A 15590-nucleotide genomic window follows, 5' to 3' on the forward strand; every position below is an offset into this window, starting at 1 on the left:
TCACCAGTTGATGACGTAAATAAGACTCTAAACTAGGAAATGAATCTTGCAAAAGACTGAATGACTTTGCAAAAAGAATCAGTGAGAGGTTATTGTGTGTGTGGGTGTGTGGGTGTGTGTGTGTGTGTGTCGCCTTTCCTGTCTCCTGCTGCTGAAGTTGATCTTCTGCATTTATAAATTTTATAAATCTTTTATAACTGGGGAAGTGAAGAGGTTGTTAAAAACAGGGAAAAGGGGAAATGGAAGAGATTTTGTAGTATTTTTTACAAAGTTTTGGGAGTTTTTATAAACCTGCGTAACAAAAAGGCTGCTGTGTCAACTAATTATGATGCTAAGTATATTTGAGCCATTTCTGTGCAATGTCATCCAGCCTGAATACATCGCGGGTTTTGGGTTTTGGAAAAGGTATTTTTTCTGGTTGTTGATTTACATAACTACTAGAGGATAATCTTTGAGCTTCAATACTGAAGATTTAAGAAAAAAACAAGGCAGTGTTTAATTAAGATGCCTGTTTTGTTAGCTAAAACCTCCCAATTATATAGATTTGGGGAAAAAAATCAGTGTTTATTATAAGTGACATGGATGGTTAAAAAAAAATCTGCAATGTTCCAATCTTTTAAACCAATTAATCATCAGAATATTTGAAGGAATAATTGATTACTGATTTAACTATTAGTTGCAGCTGTATGCGACGCTGTGCTCTGGATTCACAGATTATAAGCAGAAGGGAACAAATAAAGAAGCTATGCAGATATGAGTGTGTTTGGGTGAAATTACATGGTCTTATGCAAATTAGCAAAACATTTCTGCTGCTCTCTGAGTACAAAGTGCTGTCAGGTTTGTTGCTTGACGTTTGAAATCCGTCACTTTACACTGGGAAAAACTGCTGAACATTTTAGATATTTGCCATTTTAAACATGTTTAAACGTCTCAACGTAGTTTGGAAGGTTCAGCAGGAGACAATATGGCCACAGAAATGTTTCACTTTCAAAGCTCTTTTCAAATAATGACACTTAAGAGGATAAAAATATATTTTATTTATGCATTTATTTTTGACGGATGAGACCAAAGAATAGAGTAAATAGAGTAAAATAAGAGAAGAGTTTACAAAGCCTCAACTTGAAAACCTCAACGTTTAATTTTAAGGAAACGTGTTCAGTAGGGAAAACAAATATCTTGTGATGAAGTAATTGTTTTAAAAAAAAACAAAAACAACTGTCGCTTAAAAAATTTAATCAGCATTTTTTTTCTTTTAGTAATCTATGACTTCCTGCTTCCATGAGTTAAAAAAAGAACATTACCCAGATGTCCTTTGGTCTCAGCTGCTCACTATTAGGCTAGACAATAAGCCACATTTACCTTCGCCAATGTTCGAATCTTTCTTTCTAATTGAAAACTACAACTCAGTTCACAGCAGGTTTCTTTTTGTCCCGATTTCCCGTATCCAATAATCTTAATGTGATGGAGACCAGGGGTTCCATCCCATTTAATTTATATTTATTTACAGAACAGATACTTTTTGTTTCATTTCTTTATTTCAGTTTGTGTGTTGTGTTAATTGGGGTTTACCTTCCTGGTGTGTCTCCTTAGAAGGGTGGAGCGTACCATGTGAGCCACGAAGGGTAATGCTCTGAAGTTATATTAAGTTTGATTTAATTTCTTGATAGACTTTAGGATTAGTTGTTTCTAATTTGGATGCATGTAAATATTTATTTGTACCATTTATTTTGTGTTGGGTTTGTAAATAATTTATTGTTGTCTGTCACCCCTTCACCTGGTGTGGGTGGAAGTGGCCAAAAGATAAAGCCAGCTGCTGTGCTTTGCAGAGGAGAAATGGGTGTCGGTGTATTGGTGAACTGCAGCACCAATAAAACTTATTCCACCAAATCTTGCTGCGTTGCCTCACCTCCTTCTAACGCAGTGCCGCCCTCACAGAGTGACACTTAGAATGCATGACATCTTTGAAACACCCGGACATTTTTCAAAGATGTCTACTGGACTTGCACGCTAAGCTGAAAGTCAGTGCGTAAAGGTTGAGAGGTTTCCAAAAAAACAATTAATACCTTGAAGACAAGCCGACACAATGAGCCGACAGGGAGCTCAGGGAGTGAGATCATTTCCTGGACGTATGTGTGGCCTCTTTCCTCTGCGTGTTGATCCCCCCCGCTGATATAAAAATGTTCAATCTTCAAAAGACGAGAGAGAGCGCCACTGGAGTGGAGGTCAGCTCCTTCCATGCCGCAGTGTTCGCCAACTCACTGTCAGCTCCAGGGCGGAGGCAGGATGCAGACGGAGAGAGATAAAGTCACAGGCCCGGTTCCAGTTGAGAGAGAAACCAATAAAGGCTTTGTCGCTTTTCTGTCTGCCTCTGCTGAAAATCTTTGTTCTTTCCTGGTTGTTGTTCAGCCCGATCGGGCCTCGGTTCAACGCTGTCGGAACAAAACAGGAAGGACAAAGGAAAACGAAGGAATTCCCCGATTGGCTGACGCATTAGTTTATGAGTGTTGATGCTGATTTACAGCAGTTGGCCCCTGGTTATATTATAGCTTCATCAAATAACATGCAATTCCTGCTTGAGGCCTCGCAATGGAGAGGAACCTTCGATCAGGCATGAGGCGTCGTCTTGAAACCAAGACGTCAAAACTCTTGATGGCGACTTTCTAGATGATCGGGACATTTTTGTCAGTTCGTGGATCAAATGCATGTTGGAGAACAGCAAGTTGTGCAAAAACTACTGGAAGATTGAACAGGTGAACATTTGAAAATTCAGAGAAGGTCGCCTTCATCTGACTTGTGAAGGTTACTGTGCATTTTAGGATCATCCTGAAATTTCACCCGAAAGTTGAAGAGTCCTTTTTATGAGAAGCATATGCATATATTTTCCAGGAAAAAAAAAAATCAACCCCCAAAATTACTAGGAGAACGTATACGTTTGTCTCAAAGAAGCATGTGAGCACAACTCTTTTTATTTTATGGATACAAAGAACTTGTACATACAAATTTTTCAGCAATCAGACTATTTTATTCATTTTCTCAAAATGAATAAAATAGAGTTTACTGCAAGCAAAACAAACAAAAATCACAGTAAGTTTTCATTTGAATTTTTAAAAAATCTGATATTTCTGACCTTCAAATGTTTACGCAACCACAAACTTGCCCAAACTAATCCCAAATTTGCCACAGGTTCTGTCTGTCAGTGCATCTTTTGACTAAAACAGCAAACCTTCAACTACACGATGTGTTAGGATTATCTCCCTTTCTAAAACCTCTGGCCCAAAGTTTCACTGGATTTTTTTTTTTTTTTTTTTTTTTTTTTTTTTGGAGCGATAACAGATAACACACATCACACTAAAGTCCTTTTTGGTTAAAGGGAAGTTAGCAAAGAAATTTCTTAATCCTTTATTGCATAAATCATTTGCATTGGTTGGTAGAAAGTAAACAGGAAGCAGACTAAACCTGGCTCAGTTGAACATGATGCTATCTTTCCAGATGTTTCTGGTTAATGACAGCTTCTTACAGCAATGCAGCGTGTTTCTAGTTTTTGTCTGACTAAACACCTCAAAATGGACACACTTCAGTGATAGCACAAAATACTTTTCCACAAGCTTGTCTGTTGATCATGGTAACATTTATGTTTGTTACTGTATGTTACCATGACTCCTTTTGCCACATTAAGGAGCTCTAATAACATTTTTTGCCTCTAGACTGAACTTTATGGGCCAACTCCTTCTGAATTTTTGGTATGACCTTTCAGGTCCTCGGTTTCATTCAGTTCAATTTATGTCCACAGTGCCAGTTCACAATATCTGCATCTTTCACCTGATGGTGGAATTAATCTTTCAGAAATATTTTGACTTTTCCTATTCATTAGTCATGCCTCACTACTCATTTGATGTTTTAGCACACATAGCGTGATGAGCAGATAAGCCAGAGTGACATTCTGGCATAACTGTGCTGATGCCCTCACACAATGTTTATACAGCATATGTGCATCACTTCTACAAAATCTTTATGTTACGCCCCTTAGGAGTAAGAACTCTGTAGGGGAATAATGAAAACACGGACACAATGTTACTACTTTCATCTCCAGTGTTGTAATGGTAATATTTCAAAACAGTTTCAGACATTACACTGCCACATATTGAGTAAACATTACACACGTCGCGGTTATGCCAACACAGTAAGACAAACCTAACACACAAGACGCAGCTAACCAGGAGGTTAAGGTGAATATAGTAGCTCTTAGACTATAGTTATCACAGTCACCACAACGCTCCCTGTTCATTAAAAGAATGTAATCGATAGCTTTAAAGTTACACCTTATGAATAAGAACTTTACCTGTAGGGGAATAATGAAAACACGGACACAATGTTACTACGTTCGTCTCCAGTGTTGTAATGGAGGAGCAGAACCGTTACATTAACGTTCCCCTACATTCGATCAGACAAAACCAACCGAAACCCGAACGATTAACAAAGTAACATTAAAGAAAATACATTGTTTTTAGACTTCATTAAACTTAGGCTACCCTTTAGCATATCTGTCTGTAGCACCGAACTTGAAAGACCAAAACAATCGATCGCAGATCACTAGATCTTGTTTTCGCTTTTAGTTGTCTAAAATAGTTTTATGACCACTACATTTACAGCTGCAAAACCAAATACTGATTCGATGGCCTTGTTATGGTTTTACACTGTGCAGGAGCCTCTCACATCGGAGTGCTGGATGCTTGAAACAAAAAGTGAAGGCCTTCTTTTTTCAAGAATCTGATCGATAAATTCTTGGTCCCCATAGGGACGTTTACCAACCAAATTCTTGAACATTAATAAATAAAATAATATAACCCATCCTGTCAATGCACAATGCTTTAAATTTCACAACACTGATCCCAATGCACAGGCACTATTCGCAACAAGAGGAGATTCAAAGTTAGCCACAGACATTAAAGGACCAACAAAACCCCATTTGTCTCCCCATTTTCATACCTATATATGTTTTCAGCACACCAGCATGAACAAAAATCGAGGAAACAAAATTTATTGGCAAACTGGTTGAAATCAGTTTGCAGTTGGGTTGATCCACATTTTCCATTGTTCTGTTGCACAGGCAACAGAAAGGCAATGTCTGGATAGTTTTTTGGGAAATCCCAAGGAAAAGCACAAATCAAAAGAACAATCAATTCTGTCTCAAAGCAGAGAGCCGTCGAGGACCATATGCGTAACTTGCGATGACTGGAAAATGGACTGATGAGTAACAGGTGTGGAATATCAGTGGAGCAAACCTCAGATGGCAACGCCTGAAAGAGAGAGAGCAGACAAAACAGCGGGCCAGAGTCTAAACTAATGGGAGCTATGAATAATGAGCGCCAGTTTTCTTTTTGTGTGTGTGTGTTTGGGTTTTTTGCATACAAATGAATTTGAAAGCAAGCAAAAGGGAGACAAGTTGATGAAAAACAGACAACTTTGAGAGAAGTGTCTGGGAGGAAACGGTTTTGCATGAACGTCAGCGAGCTCAGATACTGAACCCCAAGGGGAGTCCAGGCTGTTTGTGCAAATGAGGCCGACTACTCCCAAAACCTCCCCCTGTCATCAGAAACTAACTTTTCCTCTCACACTGAGAGAAAACAGTCAGCATTCAACGTGAGCCAAAGCAAACACTTTCTCTTGCTTGGTCGGTTCTATCTGGTGCTACACAGCTACAAATCTCCTGGTTTTTAATGACTCTGAGGCTAACAGCCATCTGGGGGTGGAGTCAACTCTCATGCCATGTGATTTAACTAAAATTGGACGTGTTTACAGTCCGAACAATTAGTTTACATAAGCCACAAATAAACACTTTACAATGGACTAAAGAGGAAGAAGTCCAGGAAGTCAGTTCCTGTGAAAATGCCTTGAAAAGACTTTTTTTTTTAAACAGTAAGTGTACTGAACATTTTGTTTTTGATCCTCATCGTCGTCGTAAATTAGCACTATGTTCCTAGATATGATTCAGACAGAACACTAGACTAGAAGACTCACGTAAATAAATACTTTTTTTTAATAATAAAAAAAAAAGTATCTCAAAGAGGTCATTTTTTTCTGCTGCGTATTTACGGATTCCTCCTGATATGATCAGCTGTCTGCTACAAACAGAGGAAGCCCTGAAACGTCTACAGGGACAAACTAAGACTTATCTTGTAAACGACATTGAGAATAAAGTTGTGTTTACGGAACAAAGTCTCACATCCTTCATTCTCTGAAAAAACTCCAGTTGGTTTTACTTTTATCAAAAGGAAAACAAACGTACACGTTCGTCAGACTACAATGAAGTTTTTTCGCTCCAAGGCTACATGAACCCTTAGATTATATATTAAATAAAAAGTCCTTCTGTTGGACTAATCTCTAATCTGATCCAATTTAGTCACCACAAGCAAAAATAAAGATAAAAAAACAAAAAACATTTAACATATTTTCTAGACAATGAGTCACTTTTTTCACAGCATGTCTGGTAAAGTTCTTAACTTTCTTTCTTTCCTTGTTTCTTTCTTTCTTTCTTTCTTTCTTTCTTTCTTTCTTTCTTTCTTTCTTTCTTTCTTTCTTTCTTTCTTTCTTTCTTTCTTTCTTTCTTTCTTTCTTTCTTTCTTTCTTTCTTTCTTTCTTTCTTTCTTTCTTTCTTTCTTTCTTTCTTTCTTTCTTTCTTTCTTTCTTTCTTTCTTTCTTTCTTTCTTTCTTTCTTTCTTTCTTTCTTTCTTTCTTTCTTTCTTTCTTTCTTTCTTATGGCTAATACCTTCTAATCATATGCCATTAAACTAAAGCTTTCCTTTAATGCTATCCTTCTGACAAGAGTTACGTCGGACTGATTTAGGACGTTGAAAAGTTGCAGGACTCTTCTTCAAAGACTGAAGTTTTGACGTTCCTGATACGACGGAAGTGACCGGAAGTGAAGGGCTGCATTTCTGTCTCTTACAAATATGTACGATTTTTCTGAAACTTATGGGTGTAGGTGGGGTCTCTGATATACATTTGTTGTTGTTGTTGTTTTTTTTTAAGTTAGCCATGAACATTCATTATAAGTTGATTTCATGTAATTTAAAATAATAAAACAAGCACAGAACTTGTTTTGGCACTTTAGTAACCTTTTTTAGCAACCTATGCTTAAAATGAAAATAAGGCACGTTGAAGTTTGGTTGTAATGCGACGCGATGTGGAACGTCTTCAGCAGAATATTAAAGAAAAATGTGGCATTATTATTTCTCTATTTATTTATTTACATGGTCGGGCTGTTATTATGTGACGGGAAAGGTGACATCAGGAGAAAGGAATTCGAGTGAAGCGCCGGACACTGGGGGGGAGGGACGCGCTGGGGACTGAATTTGGGCGGAACCAAAAAGTCTTCGGGAGTCTGATGAACTGCAGAGGAACGTGGGAGAGGGACACAGAACGTCTGGAGCCATCTTCCTCTCGATTTCACCAACATGATGTTTTCAGGGGACCTACGATCTTTGGTTTTGTTGCTGGTTTGCCTGTTTTCTGCTGCTGGTGCTGTCAACATAAACGGTGAGAAAAAGTTTCTGTTTTATCCATCTAAAATTAATCATACGTCAAAATAACCTTTTTTTTTCTTTTTTTTTTTACGTAACTGGTGTGGCTTTTCGCACACAAATGAGCTGGTTTTAGAAAACGAAGTAGGAAGAAAGTAGGGTGTTCTTCGACATTTTTTCGCATCTCCATGTTTGAGGGGGAAAAAAAATATGAGTTGACATTAAATAATGGATCATTTTAAAGGTACAGTTTAAAAGTTTGTAGTATCCGCTGTTTCTCCCCAAAATTGAAGCGTGAATGGTAAATTGAAGACTACTTTTGAGTGATTATGATTTTTCGGCATTTTTATTTTTTATTTATTTATTTATTTATTTTTTCTTTTTTTGTATGTGTGTTAGAAAGTTCGCACAGGGCCGGTCCAAGGTTGAATGTGGCCCTAAGTCATCTGCAACTTTTACAGTCCAAGGTGCCCTTTTCATTCTCATGAATAGATTCTTTTCTATGTTATGTTATTTGTAAAAAAAAAAAAAAAAAAAAAATCTGTGTTTTAAAAAAAAAAGTCTTCAAACAAATTGCAAGAAAAATAGGTGTAATAAAATTAAATTCTGTCATAAAAATTTAATGCGGGTATTCCACAAGAAGCTGGATTTAGGAAAAATTAGGTTTTTTTTGTTTTTTTTTGTCATTTTTAACCACATTCATAAAGAGCCATGTGACTGAGTCTTCAGCCATTTTGCAGATGAGGGGACCGCTGTGTTTATTTAGCTTTATTTTGAAATTTCACATTTTCTATAGTCCTAGAATGAACACAAGCTCATGGTTTGACAACCAGGCCAATCTTGTTTGCATTATTTATCCAGTAATTTCGTTCCCAAGATTTTCTTTACGTGCCTCCCTACTTCTGCATTAGTCATGTCAACTAACCATTTTTGTAGTATATGTTATATGTAACATATACAATATAGAAATACCTTTATTTATTTATTTATTTTTTACTGTTTAAGGTTAATGTTTTAAAAAATAATCAAGATAAATAGTCATAATGAAATGCTTTATTTTAAGGTTTCAGTGTTTTCAGAAGATTATATAGGATATATTCAACTTTATTCTGGGTTTTTTGTCTCTGTTTGGGACATTTTGTTTCCTGATCCAAGACCTCTCACCTGATCCCCTACAGATAGATATTACAGATGATTACTCTAAATCACCAATTGCCAAAGCGGCTACAAAGCACAAATTGACAGTTCATATAAAACTTCCAGCCTTTTTGTACCTAAAAAAGTTGTCAGAAGCAACCAAAAATGTAAAAGTATGAAATGATCAGACCTGTCTGAGGTGTTGTCAGTTAATTTGCCTTGGGCCCTTCATAATGACTTTGTATTTCTCTGAATTAATTCTTTGAATAGAAATAGTTCCATTTATAGCAAATGGGGTCCTGATTTGCTTATTTATTAATTTATCTTTCTTTTGCCAGGCACTAATCTACGGACCTTTGTCATTGCTCCAAGAGCCACATATGAACCCATAGATTATGTTGATGAAGATCAGCAAGTGGTCCCTTCAATCCAGACAGTGAAGAATGAAACATTAAAAGGATCCCTCTCTGAAGAGGCACGTCAGTTCCTGACGAGCCCCATTTCCACGGTACTCATGCCTTCGTTCTACACCTTGGTGTGCTGCATCGGCGTTCCCATCAACCTCGCCGCCATCGTGGCCTTCTTCAAGGGCATCCACCCAAAGAAGCCGGCGGTAATCTACATGCTGAACCTGGCCTCTGCTGACCTGCTCTTCGGCCTCATGCTGCCCTTCAAGATCTCGTACCACTTCATGGGCAACAACTGGATATTCGGCTGGTTCCTGTGCCGAGTGGTCACCGCCAGCTTCTACTGGAACATGTACTGCTCCGTCCTTCTAATAGCCTGCATCAGCGTGGACCGGTTCCTTGCGGTTGTGTACCCCATCGACTCCCTGGCGTGGAGGAAGACGGAGAACACCGTCAAAGCCTGCGTGACCATGTGGGTCCTGTCCTTCGCCGCCTCCGTTCCTCTTGTCGTCTCCGACCAGACGGCTTACGTCGAGGAGCTGAACATCACCACCTGCCACGACGTCCAAACCGTTGAGGCGATTTTGTGGTTGAAGATTTATTTCATTGCCATCTGTTTCTCCCTGTTCGTTTTGCCTTTTCTTGTCACGGTGGGGTCCTACACTCAAGTGATCTGGACGCTGAGCAGCGTGGCACGCGGGCTTCAAGGAAGATCACGCAAAAAAACAAGAGCGGTGGTGATGATCTTGACGGTCCTTGTGATTTTCGTGCTGTGCTTCATGCCCACCAACTGCTTCCTGCTGGCACACTACTTGCTGTTTGAGGGATCCAACAATGCCTCGAAGGCCACCGACAGCTCCTACGGGCTCTACTTGATGTTTTTGTGTTTGGGCAGCATGAACTGCCTCCTGGATCCCCTCCTCTACTACTTTGGCTCTTCCCAGTGTCAGAGACAGGTGTCCAACATGTTGTGCAGCTCGTCGACAAAGGACACTCTCACCAATTCGTCGTCTGGCTCGTACAGATCCAGCACCAGACCCATTCTGAAGTCCAGCCGCACCGAATGCTCCACAGTGTCTTCGTTAGTGAGTAAAACAAACTCACTGGAACAAAACCTGAACAGCCAGTACAAGAAACTGTTGGTCTGATCACTGTGGCACCGGGCAGTGGTTAGTGTTTTTAAGTGCAGAAACACAAAGCTGTAAAGTTAAGGCTACTACATAAACTGAGCACTTAGTTGGGATGTTTCTGATGAGATTTACTGAAACAGAAGATAACCAAACATCTTGCAGTAGTAGAAACACTAGAAATCTTTTTTTTTTTGCGTGACAAACCTACACGCACAAATGAGAAGTTAAATCTGGCATAAAACTGAGTATAGAGCCGCAGTATGCTTCTCTTTTTGCTCTGTATATTTACATTTGCACACTGAATGTTATTAGCTATTCCTTCAGCTGGTGAAACAGCTGTTACGTTTAGTGCTTTGTTTTTTTGTATATGTAAGCTTTCATCTATATCTTTTCAAAATGTACATTTTTTTAAATATTTTTGTTTCTTAATAAATATTTGAGACTCAACTTTGATGTTTTGACTTCTGTTAAGCAAACTGAATTAACCAGAGGTTCCAGTTAAAAGGAAAGTAGTTCAATGTTGCCACCTGCTGGCCAAATATGTAAATCACTAAGTTGGTAGAGAACTTTCAATCTTTTTTAATTTTTTTATTCTTATTACAATGGGTCACATATTTAACAAATGTAACTCGGTAAGTTTAGTTGATACTGAAAAGGGAATTTATTGTAACTTTGTTCATGAAATGAAAATCATGAATTATTTGCACAAAGTGATTTGTTTCACTTATTTCTGTACGTTTTAATTGAATATGGATTATGAAAACGTGACATTCGGTATATGAGAAAATTTTACATGATACCGGTAAAGTAAAACTATAAGGCCTGTGGACGCAGTCAGCCGTGTTGAATTGTAAGAATGTCCTTTTAAAATGAGTTGAATTTCTATAGTGATACTGTACGCATTAATTGCGTCATCAAAAAGACATTCAAATAAAATTTGCGTATTAGGGGGCAACATCAACAGAACTGGCTACAAATGAAAGCCAATGTAACGCAAATGTAAAGGTGACGCATGCGTACCTCAAAACTGCTTATGACAATAATAGTGTCAAAGTTGTTCTTACTCATCTGCACCGATAGGTGGGGCTATTTTACCGTTTATTAAGAAAAACGTCATCCTGCTACAGGTAGTTATTGCTTAAGTATCTCAAGATAATTAATTACTTCCTAAAATCCTTTGTCAGACAGGATTTAGACTCTGTGCTTAAAATATCCTTGAAGCACAGAGTCAAAGATAACCTGGCTGAAACAGTCGAAAAGAGAGAGAGAGAAAAAAAAAATAATTCTGCTGATTCTCATTTAGTGAAGCAACGTCGCTTTCTTCTAGTTTTCTTTTCCATAACTGGCACATGCCTAACATCCTAAGTTTGTACATGAGATGTTCGCATACAAGCCAGTAATTTAAAAAGAGAAATGATGGCTGATAACAGTCGCAGATTGCATCGATCAATCAGACTAGAAGAGTCATTGTACTGACTTGTATCCTCTGATAACCTCTATGTGTGAACACAGTAAACCAGTTCAACGAACTTCTTGGGTGGAATATCGACCCTCGTTCCTGGAAAGCAGGCGACGCGTTTTTACATGAACTCTTCTCCTAAGTACCAAGTCAGTTACCGTCTTGCCAGTGGCCTGGCTGCTTTGCGTAAGTCACGTGACGTATAGTGACATCATCCAGGTGTCAGGAAGTTTGCTTTTGCAACCTGTACAGAGGAAACAAACGGTGTCGACGCAGACCGCGCCCGCTCTCTCATTTTTAACCTTCGCGTTTGTCAACTGAATTTGCGGTCATGTCGATGTGTGCGACGACAGAAGGTAACGTTTTATATTCCTTTTGCTTTTTCTTATTGTTATTGCCTCAATAACCCGTCAGTGTGGAAACCCAGTACATAAACTGTGATTTTGAATGACAAGTGTTTCATACCGTTAAGTACGTGCTTACAACCAACAGACCGTCTCCACAACCACTATATTTATTGTTTTGTATTTTATGTAGAGTTTTACAGTTAGACCAACACAAAAGTAGTGGATAGTTGTAAAGTGTAAGGTTAATAGTAGGTGTTTGTTTTTATGGTGTCTCTTGGCCAGGTTTGCACATAGAGAGAGATATTTTGGCCCATTCTTCTGGCCAAAATGTCTCAATTGCAGTCGAATTGGACGAAAGGAGTTTTATTTCCCCGTACTTTTCAAAGGACTAAAGGTCTGATATTTGACTGGGGTATTTTAGCATCTGAATGTGTTTTAAAGTCAACTATTTTTGCTGCAGCATCACATAATCTAAAAGCAATGTGAAAACCAACGTTGTACGGTACTAATGCCATAAGACACCAATGAACCGTAGTAAGAAAAAGCATGCAGCACTGGTGAGCCTTTCCAGGAGACCTTGATCGACCAAAATGTCTCAGAGATCACATCGACCATAACCAGGAGGTCACAAGAACCCAGAACAAGAGCTACAGCTCTGCAGACATCGATTCCTTAATGTCAGTGTTTAACAGAGAGACTTGGCAGTAATGGGAAAGGTCTTAAACCAGAAACAAAGGCCGGCCATGCAGACCCCGAAGGTCCAACTCAAATTTGCTACAGAACATCTTGATGACCCCTTTTGAGAAAATTTTCCGTGGACTGATGAGACTAAAATGGAAATTTTTGGGAAGTGTGTGCTATGATATGTCAGGAAGTTACTTTTCCCCAGCGGTCCAGGTTGTTTTGGGTAGAATTTCTCTCTTAATGAATGAGGTCATTGTTTACTCAGGCTATCTTTATCCAGTCTTAAAAATAGAGTCATGATCTGAAAAAATATAGTGTAAAAAATAAATAAATAATAAGAGAGAACAAATTAGAGCACTGCATTTCTTTTTCTTTATGTTTGGTTTATTTCATAAAATCCCATTGAAGTACACTGATGTCAATGGTTATTATTATGCACTGAATATGAAAAAGTTAATGTTTTATACAGTAAGTACTTTTGGAAAGCTCTAAAGATTTCATGCTTTGAATTCACAGGAATGACCAAAGGCTTGACTGGGTCAGAAACAGATGATGGCGTATTTATTGGCTCTGAAGCTCAAGCAGTCCTGAAAAGCTCTCTCACAACCGTCTTCCTCCCAGCCGTCTACACCTTCGTGTTTGTCGTTGGGCTTCCCACCAACGCCTTGGCTCTATGGGTTTTCCTCTTCAGGACCAAAAAAAGGCACCCATCATCCATCTACATGGCCAACCTGGCTCTTGCTGACCTGCTCTTTATTATTTGGATCCCTTTAAAAATAGACTACCACCTCAATGGCAACGACTGGAAGTACGGAGACGGGCTGTGCAAAGTTCTGGTGGGGTTCTTCTACGGCAACATGTACTGCTCCATGGCCTTCATCGCCTGCATTAGCGTCCAACGTTACTGGGGGGTAGTCTACCCAATGTCCTATCATCAAAGGAGCACTGGTTTAGCGGTCTCTGTTTCTGTAGCGGTCTGGGTGCTGGTGTGGCTCATCACCATTCCTCTCTACTGCTACGATCAAGAAGTAAACATACCAAACATGTGCATCCGGACCTGCCATGACGTCACCAGGCCAAGCCAAAAGAAGACTGCGGCTGGATACTTCTTGACAATGGGAACTCTGGGCTATGTCGTCCCGACAGTTGTGTGCGTCATGTCGTACGTCCTCATGCTCAGGGCCCTCCAGGACAACATGGGGGACCCTACCATTGCCAAGAAGCGCCGCAAGGCCGTGGTCTTGATCATCACCGTCCTGCTCATGTTCATCGTCTGCTTCACTCCCAGTAACATCATGCTGCTGGCGCACTACATCCTCCTGCTAGGAGAGGTTGTGAACAACGGGTACGGGTTTTACATCACCACCCTGTGCCTAGCGAGCCTGAACAGTTGCGTGGACCCTTTTATCTATTACTTCATCTCCGAGGACTTCAGGGAGCACGTGAAGAACACGTTTCTGTGCAGGAGTCAGAGGACAGTTGAGAGGCAAAAGGTCTCCTTCAGCGCTCTGAAGTTCTCCAAGAAGAGCGGCTCGTATACCACCAGTAGCACGCGAAACACACAGAGCAGCGATTGCTGATGGCGGTGTCGTTATTAACCCTCCCGTGGTCTTAGCGTGGCGCTCTGAAGGAGCGTGTAGGATATCAAGGTGGGACAGCGGGGAAGCAGGAGGGTTGTAAAAGCTCAGGCGGGTTCAGTGTGACCCCCGTCAGACTGCTCACAGGGTGAAGAGTTTGCGGGGTCAACCCTCGCTTAAGACTACAGAGGGTTAAACTCAGGTTTGAGAGAAAATAGATCTTGAGATGGAGCAGTTGGGAACAGGTCTATGATTTTCTAGAGCTTTTTTTTGCATGGTGAATATTTGTTTTTGAAAAATAATGTGTACATTTTTTTTTTTTTTATATATATATATATTGTGCATTCTGCTATATGCCTCATTTTATTGCTATTTTTGACCAGTTACCTTGATTACGTAGAAGATACTTATGTTGTGGTTTTAGATAAATGAATGTAGCTTTTTTGTGTGCAACAAGACTGTAAATCAATTAGTTAATGACACCTTTTACCTATTAAATTATGTAAAACTACCTTAATGACTGACTTCTTTTATATATGTTTTTGTATAAAAGGAAAAAAAAGAAACGAAAGTTGAGTCATTGGCCCAACTATTAGTCCAGTTCTTCCTGCTTTCTGCATGGTAAAACCTGTTTCATTTACATTGTAAATCTTGACCTGAATCAACTCATTTGAATTTGGATTGAAGAACTTGGTTACACACTGAATATGTACTTGGTTTAAACTGGGGATTTGCCAATCAGTTAATCAATCAGTGACCAAAATCAGCCAGTTTTATCTTAATTGTCTCTGACTGAAGACGAGCACTGAGAAATCTTTGTAAAGATTCAGCATTCAAAAGCTGAAACTCCCATTTCGTTTTTTTGTCTTTAAACGTATCAGTTTAGTAAAACTCAGATTAGGGATATTATGGATAAATGGGGAAAAACAGTTTATATGTGCTATAACCTACTTTGAACACAACTCCCTCTGATACCTCCAACACCTTTATTTACCCCAGCTTTGTTAGTCACTCGTACAACACACATTATGCATAGTAATAATTTTAAACCTAGCCCTTTTTCTTAGGCCGATTTGTCAAGCAAAAATGATCTGTGTTCAAATGGACATTTTACTCCTTTTAAGGGTTTCTGGTTTTCGTCTTGTAATACAACCCAGTTAATATTCAACCTTTGGGTGACGTTAAAGTTCAAACATTTCTCACATCCAAAGAACGTCTTTTAAAAGTTTTTAAAAGTGTTACTGGAAGATTGCAGTGAGATTAATCAAACATTAAGCTGCTGCATGTGGAACTAAAAATGACCTTTACAGAGGCGTGTGTAGCTGAGTG

The 15590-nt window shown here is 39.1% G+C and overlaps 2 protein-coding genes across 2 annotated transcripts; both read left to right on the forward strand.

The window, feature by feature from the left end:
• Positions 1 to 7287: 7287 nt before the first annotated feature.
• LOC122847287 (proteinase-activated receptor 1-like) lies at positions 7288 to 10641 on the forward strand. Its single transcript, XM_044144878.1, has 2 exons — positions 7288 to 7536; positions 8996 to 10641. Exons 1-2 carry the CDS (start codon positions 7455 to 7457, stop codon positions 10210 to 10212), a joined length of 1299 nt encoding a protein of 432 aa, XP_044000813.1. The 5' UTR covers positions 7288 to 7454; the 3' UTR covers positions 10213 to 10641.
• A 706-nt stretch (positions 10642 to 11347) lies between these two features.
• On the forward strand, positions 11348 to 14775 carry LOC122847288 (proteinase-activated receptor 2-like). The gene is made up of 2 exons (XM_044144879.1): positions 11348 to 12009; positions 13201 to 14775. The coding sequence occupies exons 1-2, from the start codon at positions 11985 to 11987 to the stop codon at positions 14262 to 14264; spliced, it is 1089 nt and encodes a 362-aa protein (XP_044000814.1). The 5' UTR covers positions 11348 to 11984; the 3' UTR covers positions 14265 to 14775.
• Positions 14776 to 15590: the final 815 nt, after the last annotated feature.

The sequence above is a fragment of the Gambusia affinis genome, linkage group LG17, assembly GCF_019740435.1.
Source record: "Gambusia affinis linkage group LG17, SWU_Gaff_1.0, whole genome shotgun sequence".
In the NCBI taxonomy this organism is placed as follows: domain Eukaryota; kingdom Metazoa; phylum Chordata; class Actinopteri; order Cyprinodontiformes; family Poeciliidae; genus Gambusia; species Gambusia affinis.

Excerpts from the sequence above, each read along its gene's own strand:
- LOC122847287 (XM_044144878.1), top strand. The coding sequence starts at position 7,455 with ATGATGTTTTCAGGGGACCTACGATCTTTGGTTTTGTTGCTGGTTTGC. Across the intron at positions 7,537-8,995 it reads TGGTGCTGTCAACATAAACG|GCACTAATCTACGGACCTTT; the intron begins GTGAGAAAAAGT and ends TTCTTTTGCCAG.
- LOC122847288 (XM_044144879.1), top strand. The coding sequence starts at position 11,985 with ATGTCGATGTGTGCGACGACAGAAG. Across the intron at positions 12,010-13,200 it reads GATGTGTGCGACGACAGAAG|GAATGACCAAAGGCTTGACT; the intron begins GTAACGTTTTAT and ends TTGAATTCACAG.